Source organism: Heloderma suspectum, chromosome Z (genome assembly GCF_057233095.1).
Source record: "Heloderma suspectum isolate Gila_16-S chromosome Z, 16-S_ref, whole genome shotgun sequence".
Lineage (NCBI taxonomy): Eukaryota > Metazoa > Chordata > Lepidosauria > Squamata > Helodermatidae > Heloderma > Heloderma suspectum.
In genome coordinates this window covers 5,061,279-5,082,453 of record NC_139476.1, presented here as the reverse complement: position 1 = coordinate 5,082,453, position 21,175 = coordinate 5,061,279, and the positions used below count along the sequence as shown (strand labels likewise).

General features: G+C 48.4%; 1 protein-coding gene across 6 annotated transcripts in view; it reads left to right on the top strand.

The window, feature by feature from the left end:
* The window catches only part of PIAS4 (protein inhibitor of activated STAT 4), a 56,809-nt gene that overhangs the window by 14,401 nt on the left and 21,233 nt on the right, over window positions 1–21,175 (top strand). For all 6 annotated transcript variants that reach the window (XM_084826379.1, XM_084826381.1, XM_084826382.1 and 3 more), the window contains 5 exons: window positions 366–807; window positions 12,313–12,397; window positions 14,401–14,442; window positions 15,540–15,630; window positions 16,867–16,995. In XM_084826379.1, coding sequence (XP_084682505.1) covers window positions 369–807; window positions 12,313–12,397; window positions 14,401–14,442; window positions 15,540–15,630; window positions 16,867–16,995 — 786 coding nt within the window. In that variant the 5' untranslated portion in view covers window positions 366–368. The remainder of the gene's footprint in view (window positions 1–365; window positions 808–12,312; window positions 12,398–14,400; window positions 14,443–15,539; window positions 15,631–16,866; window positions 16,996–21,175) is intronic.

Genomic DNA, 21,175 nt, shown 5'->3' with positions numbered 1-21,175 from the left:
CTGGAGGTAGCACAGAGCCATCAGGACTAGTAGCCATTGATACACTTCTCCTCCAGGAATTTGTCCAATCCCCTTTTTATAGCCATCCGAACTGGGGGCCATCACTACATCTCATGGTAATATATTCCATAGTTTTTGTAGCTGTTGTGTGAAGAAGTCCGTCCTTCTATCAGTCCTGAATTTCTCTTACCATTCATCTTCATGGGATAACCCCTTTGGGTTCAAGTATTATGAGAGAGGGAAAGATATCTCCCTACTTCTGGTATTACAAATTGTGCTTAGGTTGTTCTACCTGTGAGTAGTATTTCACTCCTGGGTTTGTCTGCCTGTATTCCCTTCTCTTCTCTCCCCTCCCCCCACAACAGAACATGGTGATGAGTTTCCGTGTGTCGGACCTCCAGATGTTGCTCGGATTTGTTGGCCGGAGCAAGAGCGGCCTGAAACATGAACTGGTAACACGGGCCTTGCAGCTGGTCCAGTTTGACTGTAGCCCAGAATTATTCAAGAAGATCAAGGAGATCTATGAGACTCGTTATGCCAAGCTCTCCGATCCGGGGCAGCCGCAACAGCTGCCACCACAGCACCAACCTCCTCCCGAAGCCCTCTCCATCCACTCTTCCTATGACCGCAGCAACGCGGTAGCCCGGACTGCTCTCTCTACACCTAACATTGATTACCCTGCCCTCTATGGGAAGTACTTAAATGGACTTGGACGGTTACCCGTCAAACCAGTGAAGCCTGAGGTCCGGCTGGTGAAACTTCCCTTCTACACCATCTTGGATGAACTGCTGAAGCCCACAGAACTTGGTGAGTTGGGTGGGGGCAGCTGCCCGGTCTTGCAGGTGGGTGGGAGGTGGGCTTTGTCCCAGGCCTGCACAAATGGCTGGTGCAGGGCTCTCTATGTCCATGCCCTGCTGAGGCCTTGCAGCATCCTGGCTGGTGTATGGAATGGGAGGTTGTTCTAAAGCGGTCGCTATGCCTCTGTCAAGGTTCCACTTATTACCTGGACCCCCTGAGCAACCCCTTAAGGATCTCTTGCCTCCTTATGAGTCCCGCCTTCCTTCTTTTGAACTTCCCCTATCCAGTAATGTGAGGTTTAGGCTGTAGACGTGGGGTGACTGACACTCTAGACACAGGGTTTAACCACAGCTGTTTACTAGTAGATTTAAAGCAAGCAAATTACAATTAAAGGTATTTACACAATAGAGAGGAGTTGTACAAAAGGCATTAAAAGAAAATAAGAGTTGCAGAACACAAGTTCCTTTACCCTAGCTGTCCTTAGACTTTTATAGGCTGCTTCTTCCTGCTCACTCTTCAGACTCTGCTCGCACTTCAGGCTCTGGCTGTCTGTGCCCTTACTGCCTCTCTGGCTCTCTTTATATACCCTCCTCCCTCAAAACTGAAAGTACTGCTTCAAACCTGAAGAAATGAAACTTAAGTGGAGAAATAAAACTGACACTTAACTAGAGAAATGAAACTCCTCCTCTCAGGCTTACCTTCTCCCAAAAGAAAACTCCAGGGCTGTAAGTCTGACCTTTTCTCCTTTGCCTCTGTAGGCCTCAAACCTTCACTTAGCTCGGACTTTATCGTTCTCCCCTTCAGTGCTATGAAGGGTTTTAAGTCTGTCTCTCTGGGGCTGTTCACACAACACACTAACCCACACTCAGTGGTTGAGTGTGGGTTGTTGTTGAACTGTGGGCTGTTTGTTGAACTGTGGATTAGTGTGTTGTCTGAACCCAGGACATTTTCCTCAGGGTGGCTTGTTAACCATGCAGTGTGGCTTGTTAACCATCCCAAACAACCCAGTGACACACCATGGGTTCTCAAGGTGGCTTGTTCAAGAAAAATAAGCCACATTGCATGGTTAACAAGCCACCCTGCGGAAAATGTCCTGGCTTCAGACAGCATGCTAACCCATGGTTCAACAGCAACCCGTACTTGGTGGTTAGCATGTTGTGCAAACTCAGTCTCTGTGTCTGTGCATGTGTGGTGGGTATTTATCTCTCTCTCCTTCTGTGTGTGCGTGTGCACGCGTGTCTGTAGATGAGACCCAAGGATCGTTTTGAGCAGGGGGTTCAGGCTTCAGGAAAATGCACTGGGAAACAGATTTGTTTCTGTCTTGGGCACAGTAGAACAGTTCAAATTCATAGGCATCTATGTCACCTAAGTGCCCAGAGAAATTTTTCCAGACTGGTTACCTCTAAGACTGCCTCCCCACAACTTGGTGCCCTCCCGATCCTTTGGACGAATGCCCATCAGCCTTAGCCAGCATGGGCAATGGTTAGGGATGCTGGGAGTTGTCCAAAAGACCTGTAGGGATACAGGCTGGTGACAGCTGCTCTAAAGGGATATCCAACATCTCTGTTCAAAGGCCACTATAGACTTTGGACAGCAGTCTGATTTTTGGGGGGTGGGGCACATAAGATTGTATTGTCCTGCCTCCCGCCGAACACTTTTCATGCATGCTCAGGCCCCTCTCGTCTGTCATTGGTGCCACCTTGCCATTAGGGCTTCCGACTCACAGGGCCATATGATCTGCAAGGGTTTCTGACTCCCTACTTAAACTGTAGGAAGGGAAATTGAAAGTTTCAAAAGCAATCCCTTCTGCCTTGTCGCTTATCTCTTCCCTTATCTCTTCGCCTTTGTGTTCCTCACCTGTAAAATGGGTGCATTAGTTGGTTGCTGTTGACCAGGCCTCTGTGCAGCTCTACTGGCCTCTCTGATCCAGGAATAGAATCCCTAATGTATGCTAACTTGGATGTGGGTCTGTATTTGAGTATTCCAGCCTTCCCCATCCCACCAGATGTGTTGGTCTACTACTCCCATAATCCCCCAGCCAGATAGTCTGCAGTCCCAGGGAACTGTCAGTTAGAGTGGCATGGCAAGGAAGGGTGAAGTGAGCTCCCTGCAGTTGCTCCCTCCGGGGCTAGGTTGGTCTCCCCTTTGCTGTGATGTTCTGCCTGAGAGACGGTGTGGCACAGCCTCCCAGTGGTCCTTGCTTCTCTGGCTGATGGATGATTTCAGATGATGCATTAGGTTCAGCATCAATAAAAGCTGTGTTGGATCATGCAGCCTGGTGATTGGAGGGCACGCTTGTTGGTCTGCAGGCCATGGCTTTTGCCCAAACATGTCTCGGGCTGACCTGGGATCTTGTGCACTGGGGATGGGTCGTGGCTCAGTGGTACAGAACAAATGCTGCATGCATTTTTCCAGCTGATTTTGTTTTATATCTTTACCCAGCTTTACAGGCCCAAATAACCTCTCTCAAAGTGGCACTTGGCAATTACAATTCAGTACTGAGTATCTCTGGAGTTACAGGGCGACGTCCTGGAGGTGGTATTGCTGGTGGTGTTGTACCATGACATCTGTTCTGCTCCTCTATGACCAAGGGATGGCGGGTGGATGATCCTCTGTTTGTGTAGAGGCTAGAGGAAAATGTGCATACTGTAGCCTGCTTAGACGCCTTTGGCGAAGTGGCTGAGGCAATGTCGGTGTTTTGATTGCAGAAGGGAGTCAAGAGCTTTGGATGCCCTCAGAGGAATGCCTCGTTGCTCCGACTCCAAAAACGTGGCGTTCCCAAGCTGTGGTTTTGAGAGTGTGGGGGTGGGACGTGTGTGGGGGAAGTAGTTAATGTGGGTTTCATGTGAACAAATGACACGGGGGTGTCCAGCCAAGCTGAGTGTGCGGTGTATGCACACACTCTCCTGGTATGCCAGCAAGTGCAATTTTTAGGCTCCATTAATAGAATTGGAGTTTCCAAGTCACAGGGAATAATAGTTCCACTTTTACTCTTCATTAGCTAGACCTCATCTGGGGTACCATATTCATTTCTGCGTGTTGGACTGTAAGAAGGATGTAGACAAACTGGAATGGGTTCAGAGGAGGGCAATGAAGATGGTCTGGAGTATGGAGAAAATATCAGCATTCTGCTATAGCAAAAAGGGCTAATGTGATTTTAGGCTGCATTTGTTGTAGAACGATATATTTTCCAAGTCATGGGAAATAATAATTCCACTTTATGCCACACTAGCAGGATGTCATCTGGAGTACCATGTCCATTTCTGAGCGTTGGACTTTAAGAAGGATATCGACAAATTGGAATGGGTTCAGAGGAGGGCCGCGAAAGATGGTCCAGGGTATAGAAAACAAGTCCTATGAGGACAGGTGGAAGGGACATGGGTATGTTTAGCCAGGAAAAGAGAAGACTGAGTGGAGGATTTGAAGTGGGGGACATGACAGCCCTCTTCAAATCCCTGTCACGCAGAAGAGGGCAAAGACTTGTTCTGTGCTGCCGCCACAGAGGACAGCAAGGCTAGGTCAAATGGGCTTCTGTTGCAGGAGGGTCAGTTTTGGTTGGACATGAGGAGAAACCTCATGACTGTAGGAGCAGTTTGACAATGCAACCGATTCCCCGAGGGGGAGGGGGTGTTAAGGCTTACTGGGTTGAAATTAAAAGAGGTGGGTTTTCTCCCACTGGAGATCTTCCAGTAGAGGCTGGAGAGGTCGCAGGTGACACTGTTTCTCTGGATTTCCCATATTGGTCAGGGGGTGGGGGTGGGGAGATGGCCTACATGACCCCCCCTCCAACTCTGATTCTGTGACTACCAACCAAGGCAGTTGGACCTTATGGCACTTCTCTGCCTGATGGGGCAATGTCGGCTAGCCACCCAGCCCATCAGGAAACATAGCCCTGGGTGGGTTCTAACTCAGCCCCCAGCAATTCCCCAGTTTGTCCTGATGGCAACTCGAGGCCGGGCAGCGCTGCCCCCCTTGTTTCTCTTCCCCTGGGTGGCTCTTGGCTTCTCTCCCCACTCCGCTCTCTTCCAGGAATAGCTCTGTTCTTGGGCTGGTGAAGGCTGATAACAAAATCCCTTATTTTATCCAACCACTCATCCCTGGAAGGTGTTATTTGTCCTCTCCACCTTTTTTGCCTATGATATCCTCGCTGCAGCCAACATATAAGGTGTGGTGCTGTTGATACACAAATCCAGCCATCAAATTAAGAAGATGAAACAAGGGATCTAATGGGATTGTGTAACCTAATACCTTCTCCATATTTTTATTAATCATTCTCCTAAGTGTGTGTGCGCATGTGTGTGTGTGCACGCGCGTGTGAAGGATTGTTGGACTCACCCCAACAACTCTGCAAGGTAGGACAGGCCCAGCTTGGCCACAAGTTCTCCCAAGATTACCCAGTGGCTTCCCTCCCAGGCCCAGCTTGGCCACAAGTTCTCCCAAGATTACCCAGTGGCTTCCCTCCCAGGCCAATAGGCACTGTATTTAGCACTGAAGTTATACAGGACACACCACACCAACTGGAAGTTGGATAAAGGTTTATTAGAGGAAAGGAACAAAGGGGAAGGGAAAGGGGAGAGGTGATAGGTTGTACAGAAAATTACAAGCAAGACTGCAATACCCAAAGCCAGAAACACCAATCACCTGGACACCCACTCCCAGGAGCAAAACGATAAAGCCAGCTAGTCTATCCTATGCATACCAAAGTATGGGCCTCTCAGGATAGCCATCAAGCAGCAACACACCCTCGTACTGTCAGGGCAAAAGAAGAGAGACCCGCCCCACCTTTGCCCCTTATTTATTGCCCAGCTGTAACAGCTCAAGGCAGATTTGAAACACCCAATCATAGCCCAGTCCCAGGACACCCTCCTCCAAGGGGGCTGGATCTTCCCACCAGACATGGCTGTTATCACTTTTCCAATTAGCAGGGTGTGGCCTTGAGTTGCCGGGCGGCCAAATAAGAATCAGTTTCCAGGTGGCTGCTTTGTATGTGACAACCTGATCAGCCATCATGGCTTCTACTACCCTCATTCATGACAATATATATTGTCCACCCCTTTATATCCCTCCCTGTGACTGCTCATTCAGTGACATCACCCTCAGCCATCCAAGGGTCCCTTGCTTCCCCAAATAACTCCACCCTTGCTTCCTAGAACCCCGTAGCCCAGCCCCAACTGAATGCCTGTGTGACATTGCTCCTCTGCCCTTCAGAGCCCATCCTCTTTGTTAAGCCTTTGTCTTCACCCCCATCTTTCTCAACCTTTACAAAGTGGTAGGCAACTTGTAGGCCAAAACATCTGGAAGATCATTGGTTCCCTATCCTTGCCTTGCAGAAACTAAGGCTTTAATCCTGTGTACAACTACTTGAGAGAAAGCTTCAGTGGAATACAGTGGGACTGGCTTGGAAGTACTTGGGGGAACTGACTTGGGGGAAAGCCAACAGGAGCTGGGAATCATCCCCATCTGGTTGAATGCTCCCCATCTGGTTGAATGCTCCCCATCTGGTTGAATGCTCCCCATCTGGTTGAATGCTCCCCATCTGGTTGAATCATCCCTAATGGGTGAAAATGAAAATGCTTCCAATTGCCCAAATGGGGACAGGGAGGGAATAGGCCATGAGCATAGGGCGAAACATGATAGCCAGTCAAAGAGGCCTAAATAAATAAATAAAATAAGTGTTGCAGTAGAAGATGTACACGCCTGAGACACCTGGGGAGGGACACCGTGTATAGGTGTTCATATGCTAATACTAGAGGCCTCCAAGCCAACATGAGAGAGTTGGGGTGCCTAGTTTGAAAGGAGAACCTAGATATAGTGGGTATTACAGAAACCTGGTGGAACGGAGAGAACCAGAGGGATAAGCTCATCTCCAGATATAAACTGTACAAGAAAGACGGGAGGGCATACTGGAATAGCGCGTAGTGTCAAGGAGACTACAGTACCTAAAACAGGCAGACTCTTCCACAGAAGCTCTGTGGGTGGCAGTACTGGGCTCCTAAACTAATTTAGTGCTAGGAACGTGCTATCGTCCTCCAGACCAGAATGCTCAGGGTGACCTTGAGATGGAAGATGAAATCAGGGAGGCCTCCAAACAAGGACGTGTTGTAATAATGGGCGTCTTCAGTTACCCCCACATTGGTTGGATAAATGCATGTTCCAGTCACGACAAAGAGGTTAAATGTCTTGATGCCCTACATGACTGTGCCCTAGAACAGATTTGATCCTAAGTGGGGTCGCCCAGGACCTAGTACGAGATGTGAGTGTTTTTGAATCAGTTGGAAACAGTGACCACAGTGCTATCAGATTTAATATTTAAGTGGAAGTTTGCCCAGGTAGTCCAACACAGTCACATCTGATTTAAAAGAGGAAACTTCTCTAAAATGAGAGAACTGGTGAAAAAGAAGTTGAAAGGGTGAATCAGGAGGGTTAAATCCCTTCAAAATGCTCAAAACTGCAAAAATAATAGCTCAGCTAGAATGTACACCACAGGGTAGGAAAGGTAGCACCAAGGTACCATCATGGTGAAAGGGCACTGTCAAGGAACCTGTTAGAGAGAAGAAGGTTTCCTTTAGAAAATGGAAGTCTTTCCCAAATGAGGAAAACTAAAGGGAGCACAAGCTTGCATGAAGGAGATGCAAGCAGACACTAAGAGATGCAAAAAAGCATTTTGAGGAGCATATTGCTAGCAACATCAAGGCCAACAGTAAAGAATACTTTAAATATATCAGAAGCAGGAAACCAGCCAGGGAGGCAGTTGGATGACAGTGGAGTTAAAGGGGTACTAAAGGTGGATAAGGAGATTGTGGAGAAGCTGAATGAATTGTTTTTATCTGTCTTCACTGCAGAAGAAATAGGTCAGTTACCTGTGCCTGAACTGATAAATGGGTTAGGTACCTGTGCCTGAACTGATGTTTTAAGGTAGGGAGACTGAGGAACTAAGGCAAAAGTAGTGAGAAAAGATTGAGAGCCAGTGTGGTGGAGTGGAGAGAGTATTGGACTGGGAGCCAGGAGATCCGGGTTCTAGTCCCCACTCGGCCATGGAAGCTCATTGGGTGACCTTGGGCCAGTCATAGACTCTCAGCCCAACCCACCTCACAGGGTTGTTGTTGTAAGGATAAAATGGAGAGGAGGAGGATAATGTAAGCCGCCTTGGGTTCCTTGCAAGAGGAAAAAAGGCGGGATATAAATGCAATAAATAAATAAAGATGACGTTCTCAACCTTACTAACATTTTGAAAGTTAATCAAACACTGAGCCATCCTAGAGTTCTTAAAGACCTTTGAGAGTGTCAATAAACATGTAGACAGGGGTGATCCAGTAGACATTGTTTACTTGGACTTCCAAACGGCTTTTGACAAAGTCCCTCACCAAAGACTCCTGAGCAAATTTAGCATGGAATAAGAGGAGAGGTCCTCTTCTGGATCAGTAAATGCTTAAAGAACAGAAAGCAGACAGTAGTAATAAATGGTAAATTCTCCCAATGGAGGGATGTAAACTGTGGGGTCCCACAGGGATCATAGAATCATAGGGTTGGAAGGGGCCTGCAAGACCATCGAGCCCAACCCCCTGCTCAGTGCAGGAAGCCTGATTCCCAGGTGGTCTCCCATCCAAGTACTAACCAGGGCTGACTGTATTAGGACCAATGCTTTTCAACTTTTTCATAAACGATCTGGAATTAGGAGTGAGCAGTGAAGTAGCCAAGTTTGCAGATGACACCAAATTATTTAGGGTGGTTAAAACAAAAAGGGATTTCAAGGAGCTCCAAAGGGATCTTTCCAAACTGGGGGAATGGGTATCAAAATGGCAAACATGGTTCAATGTAAGCAAGTGTAAAGTGATGCAAATTGGGGCAAAACAGTCCCAACTTCAAGTATAAGCTGATGGGATCTGAGCTAGCAGTGACTGACCAAGACCAGTCTTGGGGTTGTGGTGAAAAGCTCGATGAAAGTGTGGACCCAGTGTGCTGCTGCTGTGAAGAAGGCAAATTCCATGTTAGGCATAATTAGGAACAGAACTGAAAATAAAACTGCCAAGATCATACTCCTCTTATACAAATCTGTGATGCGACCACACTTGCAATACTGTATACAGTTCTGGTTACTGCACCTCAAAAGTGCAGTAGGGCTGGAAAAGGTGCAGAAAAGGGCAACTAAAATGATAAAGGGGCTGGAGCAAGTCCCCTATGAGGGAAGGTTACAACATCTAGGATTGTTTAACTTAGAAAGAAGGCGAGTGAGGGGACACATGATAGAGGTCTACAAAACTATGCGTTGTGTGGAGAAAGTGGATAGGGAGACATTTTTCTCCCTCTCTCATAATACTAGAACCTGGGGTCATAGCAAGGTTCCTCGGAGGACAGATATATAACCTTGGAGCCTCCTCAGATAGAAGCAGACCAAAAGGTAAGTCTGCCTGTGCCCATCTTTGTCACCCACTCCCAATGAGCCTTTCTGCATGAATGTGGATGTTTTATACACAGGACAGGCCCAAACTTTACTTTTATTCTTGTAAATATTCCCCCCCCCCTCCAGTTACTAGCCTGCATTATTTTTACTAGCTTGCTCTGGGTCAGCTGAGAAGGAATGGAAGAACTCAGTTCTTCCTTCAGCTACCCTGCTGTGTTTCTGTGCTCAGTGTGGAGAAGGGGACTTCTCTCCCCTCTCCGCCCGCTGGGTTTCTAAATTGGGCACAGAGGAGAGGTGGAGCAGTTTGTCCCTCTTCTCCCAGCCCGTTCACTCACCTGCATGCGCTCCAGTCTATCAAGATCACTTTGAATTTAGTTTCCGTCTTCCAAAGTATTAGCTACCCTGCCCAATTTTGTGTCATCTACAAATTTGATCAGCATTCCCTTCACCTCCTCCTCCAAGTCATTAATAAAAATGTTGAAGAGCATTGGGCCCAGGACTGAGCCCTACGGTACCCCGCTTGTTACCTCTCCCCAGTTGGAGAAGATCCCATTGCGGATCACTCTTTGAGTCCGATTCTGTAGCCAACTGTGGATCCATTGGATCGTTGTTTCATCTAGGCCACTTTGAGCTAGTTTGCTCATCAGGATATCATGGGGCACTTTGTCGAAAGCTTTGCTGAAGTTGAGGTCTATTATGTCCACAGCGTTCCCACAGTCCACAAGGGAGGTGACCTGATCAAAAAATGAGATCAGATTTGTCTGGCAGGACTTGTTCTTGACAAATCCATGTTGGCTTCGAGTAATCACTGCATTGTTTTCAAGGTGCTTACAGATGGATTGCTTTATCATCTGCTCCAGAATTTTCCCAGGGATTGATGTCAGACTGACTGGTCTGTAGTTCCCAGGTTCCTCCTTTTTGCCCCTTTTGAAGATAGGGACAACATTAGCCTTCCTCCAGTCATCTGGCACTTCCCCTGTCCTCTATGATTTCTCAAAGAGAATAGACAGCGGTTCTGAGAGTTCTTCTGCCAGCTCCTTTAGTACTCTAGGATGCAGTTCATCTGGCCCTGGAGATTTGAACTCATTCAAAGTAATTAGGTGTTCCTTGACCATATGCCTATTGATCTCGAGCTGCAATCCTGCCCCTTCACCCTGTACTTCACCTTTGCCAGGCGAGTCATAAGCCCTCTTTTGGGAGAAGACTGAGCCAAAGTAGGAATTGAGCACCTCTGCCTTTTCTTTGTCATCTGCTGTCATTTTGCCATCCTTATAATAGCTGAACCACCATTTCTTTCCTCCTGGCTTTTACTATGCACGTAGCTGAAAAAAGCCTTTTTGTTGCTTTTAGCATCCCTCGCTAACCTCAGCTCGTTCTCAGCTTTAGTCTTCCTGACACCATCCCTGCAATTCTGTGCTACCTGCCTGTACTCTTCCTTTTGTTGCTTGGCCTTCTTTCCACATCCTATATGTGTCCTTTTTTGTTTTCAGGTCATCTCTAAGCTTCTTGTGAAACCACATTGGCTTCTTCTGTTGTCTTCCACCTTTTCTTCTTGTTGGAATTGTTTGTAATTGTGCCTTTAGAATTTCCTTTTTTAAAAGCTCCCACCCATCTTGGACTCCTTTTCTCAGTAGAGTCGTTTGCCATGGGACCTTACTGATCATAGTTCTGAGTTTATTAAAATCAGCTTTCCTAAAATTTAGGTTACGCGTTTGACTACACTCGGCTTTTACTTCCCTTAGGGCCAAGAACTCAAGTATAACATGGTCGCTTTCCCCCAGAGTTCCTGTAACTGCTACTTTATCCACTAAGTCATCTCTTGCAGCTGAGAAATGGAGGTGTGCTTGTCCTCTCAGACCAATGTGGTAGATTGTTTTTAGGCACAGATGAGCCCTCCAGATGTTATTGGACTGCACCTTCCATCAGCCCCAGCCAACTGTCAGTGATGTTGGGAGCTGCAGTCCAGCAACATCTGCAGGACCACAGGAGGCCCACCCGTTTTAAGGAGAGCTGTTTTATTATTTGAAGCACCAGGCCTTGCCCGATGAAAGCCCCCTCCCTGATGAAATGGTGAGCCTTTGAAGGTGCCATGCAACGTTGTTGTCATTCTCCTGACCCACGACTGATATTTCTACTTCCTTCTGTTTAACGAATTTACTGTACATCCAAGACCATAAACTGAATTGAAACCTTCATAGCAGGTGATGGGGCAGAACTACCTGGACTGTAGCACTTCAAGAATCACATGTTTGTAGGGGAGAGGTGTTAGCGTGTTGGAGTGCTTCCCCATGGGAGGCTGAACTCCCCCTGGGTGTAGAAAAACAGCATGCCAGGGAGAGAAGGTTGCACTTACTTTTGTCCTCCTGTCTTTCTACGTGCAGTGATGCTCGTCTGTGCCAGGTGAAGTCTTCCTTTTCTTTTTTAAATTTGCCCAGGCAGTTTGGAATGCATAGTTCGCCTGCTGGGTTTATCTCAGCCTTGCATTTAACAGCCCACTAGGTCACCATAGGCGACCAGGAATTTTATGCAGGCGAGTGAGCAGGTTGGCGGAGGAGGGATGGTTTCTCTGTTCCCAGTCCACTTAGTATAAGGCATTGGTGTGTTTTTTTACTAGTCTGTTAAGAGGCCAGAAGACTGCGTTACCATATTGGCTGCAGAGGTGGGGACCTCTTAGGTTAATAAAACTTTTCTTTAACAGGCTGATCATTTTTGTGGGCTTATATACAAGGCTGGTTCATACGGCTTCTTAAACTCTCTTCCATTTCAATCTTCTGTGGTATTTGTCCTAAACTTTTATTGATTTCTGTATCCTTTCCAGAATCTTCTGTGTATGCCAGAAGAGCAATATATAATAACCACTTAAAATAAATACATTCCAGCCACACACACACACCCCATCTGCAAAAGAGCTCTTGGCCCTACTCTCCTTCCTTTAGTTAATGATGTGACATTCCAGCCAGCTGAGTTTCATGGGTTTTGCTCTTCTGCTTTTGACTCGGTCAAGGCGCACTCACAGATTCTGGTTCTCCTGCTTAAGACTGTTTTTTGGGAGCAATAGTTGCCCTCTCTGCTGCGTTCCCACCTGATCTTCCTTTTTTGCTTCTTGTCTCCAGTCCCGCAGAACAACGAGAAGCTTCAGGAGAGCCCCTGTGTCTTCGCCCTGACGCCGAGGCAAGTGGAGCTGATCAGAAATTCCAGGTATTCCACGGGGTTTCCTTGTGATTCGTATCCCAGGACAGGCAGAAAGCTGGTCTTCGGTGATATACATATAGTGCTTCTGACTCCCAATAGTTTCGACGAGTAAAATTGAGAGTTTTTTATTGGTAAAGATACAGTCACTTCTGCCGTGGGCTGGCTTCCTCCTAATCGTCATCATCATCTCCCTCTCAAGGCAGTTCACAACAATAAAAGTGACTGATACAGTAATACAGCAGCCTGAGATGAGAAGGAGAGCAAGGCCTCTCCACCAGCCCTGCTGAAAGACTCAGTCTTTCTTCCTCTTCCTTCCCCATTCCTTTTTCCTCATGTGTTGTATCTTTTTTGGATCGCAAGCCTGCAGGCATGGATTGTCTTGCTGAATTGACTTTATGTAAGCAGCTCTGGGAGCCTTACATACTACTTCAAATAAATAAATAAATAAATGATTCTTCATAATAATACTTCAAATAAAGAAAGAAACCAGCACAATTTTCATAAATCAACAAGCACCAGCAAAACCCCCCAAAACTGGTCTAGCGAGTAGTAAAAACCTACAACACAATGGCAGCAACGAACCAGAACAGTCCAATAAAAGAACTGGAGAAGGCCAGGGTAGGTTTTCAGGGCCTTCCTGAAAGCCTGCCATGATGGGGCTCTATCTCTTAGCCTCCGTGTTCCTCACCCGCAAAATGGGCGCATTAATTGCTTGTGTATGCCCTGGCCGTGGTCTGCTAAGGTTTGGAGGTGCCGAGATAGTGATAAGCCAGATCCAGATTTACTTACAAGGAGACTTTATTGAGTACTTACAGCACACAGGCCTACCCAATGGTTGGATCAGACAGCTTCTCTGAACCCAGAGCCATGGGGCACAATGCGTCTTATACCATACATGTCAGCAGTGAGGCAGCATGGCAGCAGCAAGCGTTCATTAGCGTTCATTCCCAGCATAGACTAACAGCGCTTGGTCAGAAGGGAAACAATCAGAACTTTCCCAGCACAGATACCGGTAGCTCGACATAAACAGAGCCTCGCTTCTCAGGCACATCCTAGGCCCTGATAAGACACTAGCCTTCGTTAGCGTGGAATGTGCTGTGGCCGTGCTATTGACCTTTGACTCATCTCACATGCTCAGAGGCCCACTAGCAAGGGAATTGCACTTATAATGAACCTAAGCCAAGCATTATGGATCTCTAGGTCCCTCTAAAACTACAGGTGACTTGGTTACAGGCCTGGGGCCATTACAACTCGCCTTTGTTCTGTTCCCCTGGCTGCTTTGCAGAGTTTTGTGTTAAGAGTCCCTGATGTATAGCAACTCAGAGGTAGGTTTGCATATACAGTGTATGGCTCAGGGAGTGCAGTAGGTGACTCCATTGCCACTACCCCTCCCATCATCCCCTGCGTACACTATTGTGCCCCTGGCTGTGGGTTCTAATACAAAAAACCCACGGTAGATCCCAGAATCCCGAAGTCTGCCCAGCCTGTCCCACACTTCCCTGTCTGTTTCCCCTTATCCAGATACACGTTTTCCTCTTGCTGGGTTTTTTGGTTAGTCTTTCTTCAGTCTTGCAGGTGAGAGTTTGGGGGCGGGCAGGCGCCAACCCACATGGGCTGTCCTGGCAGTGCGGTGAGGGTGGGACTGTTTTGCCGTGAATGGGCCTGCCAGGCATTCCTCATTCAGAGTGCTGTACAATTAACTCCAACACATCTGAGCAATGATTGGGATTCGGCCAATGGGAAAGTTGTACTTGGGGCTGGGAGATTCCCCCCCCCCCCACGCCAATTCTTTAGTCTAGAAATTGGGAATGAGCATACTTTTTCTAAGCAGTCACCGAAGCAGGCAAAACCAATGTTCCTTTTTAGAGTTCATTGCAAAGTTTAGTGGTCACTCGTAGATGGTGGTTTGCGTTAAACATTTCTGTCTTTTGTTTTTTTCCCTCCCATGTAAAATGGTGCTTCATCTGTGTGGGTTTTTCTTTTGTGTTTTTCTCATTTGAACTTGGCAGGGAATTGCAGCCAGGTGTGAGATCAGTCCAGGTCGTTCTCAGGTAAGCCTGAAACCACCGGAGATGGTAATTAAAACCCCTGAGACAGCAGTGGGGAGGCCATGGAGCGGGCAGAGGGAAGTTATAAAACCAAGGTGGTGACGCAGGCTGAGATCCTCAGTTTGCTTATGCTAAGAGCTTTGCTGCAAAGTGGTTCCCTGGGTCCTGGGCTCATGGCTGGGGAGAATGGGAATTGCAGTCCAACACATCTGGATGTTAGAGAAAGCTGCTTTAGCTGATGCTTAAGGCATCACCTTGCCTCTTGGGGGGCGTGGCACTGACAGTACATTCTCTCCCCTCCTCACCCCAACGCGCATACCTCTGGCTGTTTCATACCTTTGGGCAATGTTGTAAGCTGCTGCTTTTGACCTCAAAGCAGGCCTTTGTATTCCTGTTATAAAGAAAATGTGGAGGGGGGGGGGGATCCACGGAAATCACTGCTCCATCCCTCTTTTGAAAAATCTATAATTTGATACCTCCTGATCATTTACACACATTTTCCCTGACCTATACAGAGCTATGATACTGCCCTGTTTTATTGCTGACTTTATAGTAATATTTTCTTAGGGTTCAATCCTGTGCTCGTTTAGACAGTAAGAAATCCTACAACTCCCAGCTATGCTGGCTGGGGAATGCTGGCAGTTGTAGGTCTTTTTTCTTGTGCACTAAAACGCTTACTGCTGGTAGCTAAGCTTTAGGAGAGACATTTTAACCTTTTAGAATGGGGAAGAAACTTCACAAAAGCCAGGAAACCGCTAAACAGACAGGAAAAAAAGCCCTACAACTCCCAGCGTGCTGGCTGGGGGATGCTAGGAGATGTAGGTCTTTTTTCTGTCTAAACATGCATAGGATTGTGCTCTTAGAGGTATATTGCCTCTATACGCAGACGTTCCCTTCCTTTGAATAGCCCTCTTATGCACAGAGGCACGAGTTGCAGGAGTGCAGCTGGTTGATGCAAAGTTACCGCAGTTGCTGGGCGTCGAATCAAAGATTTAGCACACTTCTGTGTGTTGAGGAATGGGTTAGGGGAGGCCAGTCGAGGAGAGCTGGGGTGCATCCCTCTCACGACCAATATTCTTGACACTTGTTTCCTCTCCCAGAATCTGCTACACAGATACCAGTTGTCCTCAGGAAGACCAGTACCCCCCAAACATCGCTGTAAAAGTCAACCATAGTTACTGTTCTGTCCCGGTAAGTCTTTCGCTCTGAATCTCAGTCTGCTGTGCAGTGGGGCTGGGCCGGCTCCTGACGGCGGCGCGGTTGGGCCCTTGCCTGTGTCTCCGGGCGCCCCACCGTAAGTTTGCACGATGCTGAGATGCAGCTGAAGAGAATTCTCCACATGCGAGTCCTGTTTCTTCCAGGGCAGAGGGGAAGGGGGGGCACTGAGGCTTCCATGCCAGATGCCCCCGCCCCCCAGTCCTGGAACTTTTCCTGCAGTGGTGGGGGAATCCTCTACTGCTTTGGGCCTGAGTGGAGGGCTCCCATCCGTTGGCCTTTAGATCTGTCAGTCAGTGGCGAGGAGAGACAGGCTTGCCTGCCTTACTGTGGCCCACTCCTGTCACTGCTGCTGTCGTCCTCGGCACCAGCTGATCTCTCCTGACATGGCAGAGGTTCAGCTGCTGCCGGTTCAGTATGAGCAACCCTCGGTGCCCTTGCCTCCGAACCGTCAAAATGAACAAAACAGTCCGGAAACTTCAGCTGGTCCAAAATAGGGTGGGGGGATCGTCAACAGGCCCTGGTTGATGCAGTCGTATTGCTCTAGTGCTTTATGATCTGCACGAGCTGTTAATCTGTTTCTGGGCCCCAACGTGTTGGCATTAACCGACAAAGCGCTAAATGTCTTGGGGCCAGGATACCACAATGTAGGCGCACCTCTCTGGGGAGGGCGTTCTACCACTAGGGTGCCAAAAGGCCATCTGCTTCGTAGCTACCTGCTTCACCTCATTTGGCAGAGAAGGGCCTCTGGAGATGAACTTGGGGTCCAGGCAGGGTCATTGCCTTCCATATGTACCTGCCCAAGTGTCTCGGCCAAATGAAGCGAAGCGGGTAGCTATGAAGCAGAGGGCCTTTTCAGGGGTGGCAGCCTAGTGGTGGAACGCCCTCCCCAGAGAGTCTTGCCTGGCACCTACACTGTAGTCTTTTCAGTGCCAGGTGAAGACCATGCTATCCTCCCAGGCATTCCAATCCTTCCATTAAAAAAAAACACACGTATTCGTGCATTTTCAGTTCTTGGCACTGCTGCTAGCTTTTACCATGGTGTTTGCTTTCATTTTATTTTGTTTTAAATGTAAGGTTTTTATATTATGCTTTACTATATTATTATATGATCTGGTTTTGAAGTTTTGTTTTTGTGAACCACTCGGAGAGCTTTGGCTAACAGTCATAGCGATATAGAAATGTAATAAATCCCTCTCCCTCTCCCTCTAGGGTTATTACCCCTCTAACAAGCCTGGGGTGGAGCCCAAGAGGCCTTGTCGTCCAATCAACCTCACGCATCTCATGTACCTGTCTTCCGCGACCAACCGCATCACCGTCATTTGGGGCAATTATGGAAAGGTGAGGGGCAGGCCGGGGTGTTAGGGTGGCAGCGCAGTGCCTCCCCCCCCATTCTCCTGTAAATCTTCGTGTCTTGCTCCGCACGCAGTTGTGCTTTGGCCTTGCCCGGGAGATATGCAGAGCCAAAGTGCAAACTGCAAACTGCTGCAGATCCACACTTGTGTGATGTTTCAGGTTTCTATCAGTAGGATGAGGAGGGGCAGGTTACAATCACCACAGTGGCAAACAAATCAATATTTAACAAGATTTGCTTAAGAACATTTGGTGAATAATAACATTAAGAAAACAATGAACAGAACCATGAACGAAATATGGTCACCTCTGACTTCAAGCCACAGTTCGCATTGAAGAACACTGTTATTGTTGCTGGACCAATATCAGTTGCATGTCGCAGTTCTCTAGTCCTCGGTTGCCTGTCCTTTTGTGGAGGTGCACTTTCCGTTGAGCTGCAGGCTATGTCCTCCATATAGAATCGGCCCCTGGCTTCTCCATCCTCCCCTCCCCTCCCCTCCCCTCAGCTCACTTTCCCCTTTCCCCCATGGCCACCAACCGCCTTACCTTTCCAAGTGGCATCTTACCCTCTCCTCTTGCCGTTCTGCTCCTTCCACTTATCATAGAATCCTAGAACGGTAGGGTTGGCAGGGGCCTATAAGACTGTCGAGTCCAGCCCCCTGCTCAATGCAGGAATCCAAGTCAGAGCATCCCTGACAGATGGCTGTCCAGCCTCTTCTTGAACGCCTCCAGTGTGGGAGAGCCCACCGCCTCCCCAGGTCATTGGTTCCATTGTCGTATTGCTGTAGAAGTCAGGAAGTTTTTCCTGATGTTCAGCCGGAATCTGGCTTCGTGTCACTGGAGCCCATTATTCTGTGTCCTGCCTTCTGGGATGATGGAGAAGAGATCCTGGCCTTCCTCTCTGTGACAGCCTTTCAAGTACTGGAAGTATCATATCTCCCCTCAGTCTTCTCTTCTCAAGGTTACTCTTGAAGACGGTTTGGAAGTTGCAGCTGGTGCAGAATGCGGCGGCTCGCTTGATTAAAGGCAACCGCCGTCGTGATCACATCACTCCGGTGCTGAAGGAGTTGCACTGGCTACCAGTTGTTTTCCGGGCCAAATTCAGGGTGTTGGTTTTGACCTTTAAAACCCTATATGATTCTGGCCCAGCCTGTCTCAAGGAGCACCTCCAGCAACACCAGACAGGCTGCTCAATAAGATCAGCCTTGGATGGCCTTCTCTCTGTCCCATCAGCCAGGACAGCTAGACTGGTGAGGATGAGGGAGAGGGCCTTCTCTGTGGTGGCCCCCACTCTGTGGAATTCCCTCCCTAGGGAACTCCGCCATGCCCCCTCTTTAATGAGCTTCCGCCATGCACTGAAAACTAGGTTATTCAGGCAGGCATTTGGGGTGGGTTAGGGTATTTTTAAATAATGTTTAATGTGTAATTTAATGTTTTAAATTGTACTGTTGTACATTGCCCAGAGTGGTCAGATGACTGGCCAGATGGGCGATTAAGAAATATAATAAATAAATAAACATGCCCAGTTCTTTCAGTCTCTCTTCATAGGGCTTTGTTTCCAGTCCTCTGATCATCTTTATTGCCCTCCTCTGAACCCTCTCCAGCTTGTCCGCATCCTTCTTAAAGTGTGGTGCCCAGAACTGGACATAGTACTCCAGATGAGGCCTGACCAGTGCTGAGTAGAGGAAGTAGTACTTCCCGGGATTTGGAAGCTATGCTTCTATTAATGTAGCCCAAAAGAGCATTTGCCTTTTTTGCAGCCACATCACATTGTTGGCTCATATTCAGCTTGTGATCAACAACAATTCCAAGATCCTTCTTGCTTGTAGAGTTGTTGAGCCACGTATTCCCCATCTTGTAACTGTGCATTTGGTTTTTTTTCCCTAGGTGCAGAACTTGGCATTTATCCTTTTATTGTTTATTGTTTATTTGTTGTTTTCCTCCTGTTGAATGCCTCCAGCGTGGGAGAGCCCCCCACCTCCCTAGGTCATGGTAATCATGATTACCTCCCTAGGTAATCAGTTCCATTGTCGTATTGCTCTAACAGTCGGGAAGTTTCTCCTGATGTTCAGCCGGAATCTGGCTTCCTGTCACTTGAGCCCGTGATTCCGTGTCGTGCACTCTGGGATGATCGAGAAGAGATCCTGGCCTTCCTCTCTGTGACATCCTTTACCCAGCCGACATTCCAAGGCCCTTAGAGGCAGGCATTACACTTCCCCCCCCACACACACTTTGGCAGTTGTACAAACATCAAAGCTGAGTCAAGCCCTGGAGCAGCTAGCTCTTACTGTTTGCAGAGAAGCTGGCTGTGTAGAGCGCTGATTGGTTGGGCCTTGTGGCTGTTCTGGAGCGACTTCCCTGGCCTTTAGCATCATTTTAAGCTTGTTTAAAAAAGAAAATGAATTCAGCGGCTTTAATAAAAAGGAAAAGCCAAGAGATGCCCATTTTAAGATAAACATGATAAGTAGATAACTTACATGATAAGTAGATAAACACACCAGGGAAGTGTGTCAAGAGCAGGGGTGCAGAACTAAGGCCTGGGGGCCAAATCTGGGACTCAGGGGTTCCCCCCACAGCCACACGCCGTTCCCCCCATCCCACCCCTTTCCCCCCTAACACTGATTGTGTAGTGGTTTTCCCAGCTTTTGCAGTCCCCCCCCCCCCAATTTTAAAAGGCTGAAATGCCTCTCCTGAGGCTGAGTTACTGGCAGTAAGCTAAAATAGGCTGGTATTTTTTTGTATTTTGGCTCCACCCCTTTTGCATTCGGCCCCACCCACCACTGGAATGCGGCTCCCAAGAGCTTCTCTGGAATGGAATTCCGCCCTCGGGCTGAAAGAGGTTCTGCATGTCTGGTCAAGAGGGTTATGAAGGCAGGGAAAAGGGAAGCTCGCCCCATAGCAAAAATCCCACACCCATTCCTGGAGGGGAGGTACATCTGTACACAGCCTTGGACTGCCTGCTCCTCCTTGCCTGATATGCTCGTGCCCTCCAGAGGTCAGGGTTAGGGCACGGCTGGAAAGCAGCCGGGCGTTGCAGGGCCCAGAAGCTCCAAGCCGGGTGTCGGTTTGCCTTCATCAAAATGCCCCTCTGTATGACAGGAGGGTCTGCTGGTGTCAAGGCTGCATGTGCACGTGTGTGCAGTGGTGCCTCTTGTATGCCCCACACACGGACCCGTGTTGCAGTCCATATTGGGGTGACCTGTCTCCTGTGACAGGGTGTGCCATGTGTTGGCCCTTTCCTCACACCGCACCCCTCGGGGCGGCCTAGAGGGTTCATGGGGCTTCAGGACAGATGTGAGGTTGGGGGGCCCTACAAGGACCCGTGTGGGTGGGGGCAGTGGAGCAGGGCTACAGGAACTGAGACAGGGGTGGGGCTTGGTTTGTGGAGGCCTGGGGCAAATTGCCCCAGTTCCCTGCATGCACACACACACACACACACACACACACACACCCTGCCCCCAATCTGGGCAGCTCTGCTTTCCCCAGACGAGCAAACGGCAGAGGTGGCTACCTTGTCATGCTGGCTTTATCTTACCACCGGCAACAGAGGCAGTGTGCTGGGAACTATGAGCGAGACAGTGCCATTCCACCTCTGTCGTGCTTGTGGGCTTCCTTGGAGCATCCTGCTGGCCCCAGTGCAAACAGAATGCTGGCCTAGACGGGGCCTCTGCTCTGATCCAGCAGGGCTCTTCTTACATTCCCACGGGAAAGAGAAGCAGTGTGCCATTTTGTAAGGAGGTGGCAGTGTGTGTGTGGGTGTAGTGGGGGAATTTGCTAGACTTGATCCCTAGCGCATCTTTGGTGCCTTCATTTCAGGGCAGATTTTGCTAGCGCTGTCCCATTTGGCAGCCTGTGTAGGTATACCCACTTTTTAAATATATATGATATTTTTATACCACCCTTCAGTTAAAAACAGAAAGTGCCGTACGTAACAAGGGAACTAAAAGCAATGAACGTGCAAATCCAAACCATCATTATAAAGCCACCTTTGGCACCTGCGTGAGGAAAGCTGAGGTGTAAGTTTAAACCAGCCTTCCCCCTCACCTGGCACCCTCCCGGCTGGCTGGGAACGATGGGAGTTGCACTTCCACACATCTGGAGGGCCCTGGGTGTGGGGGAAGGCTGGTTTAAATCTTCAGTGGCACCCTCCACTCCCTGCCCCTTTCAA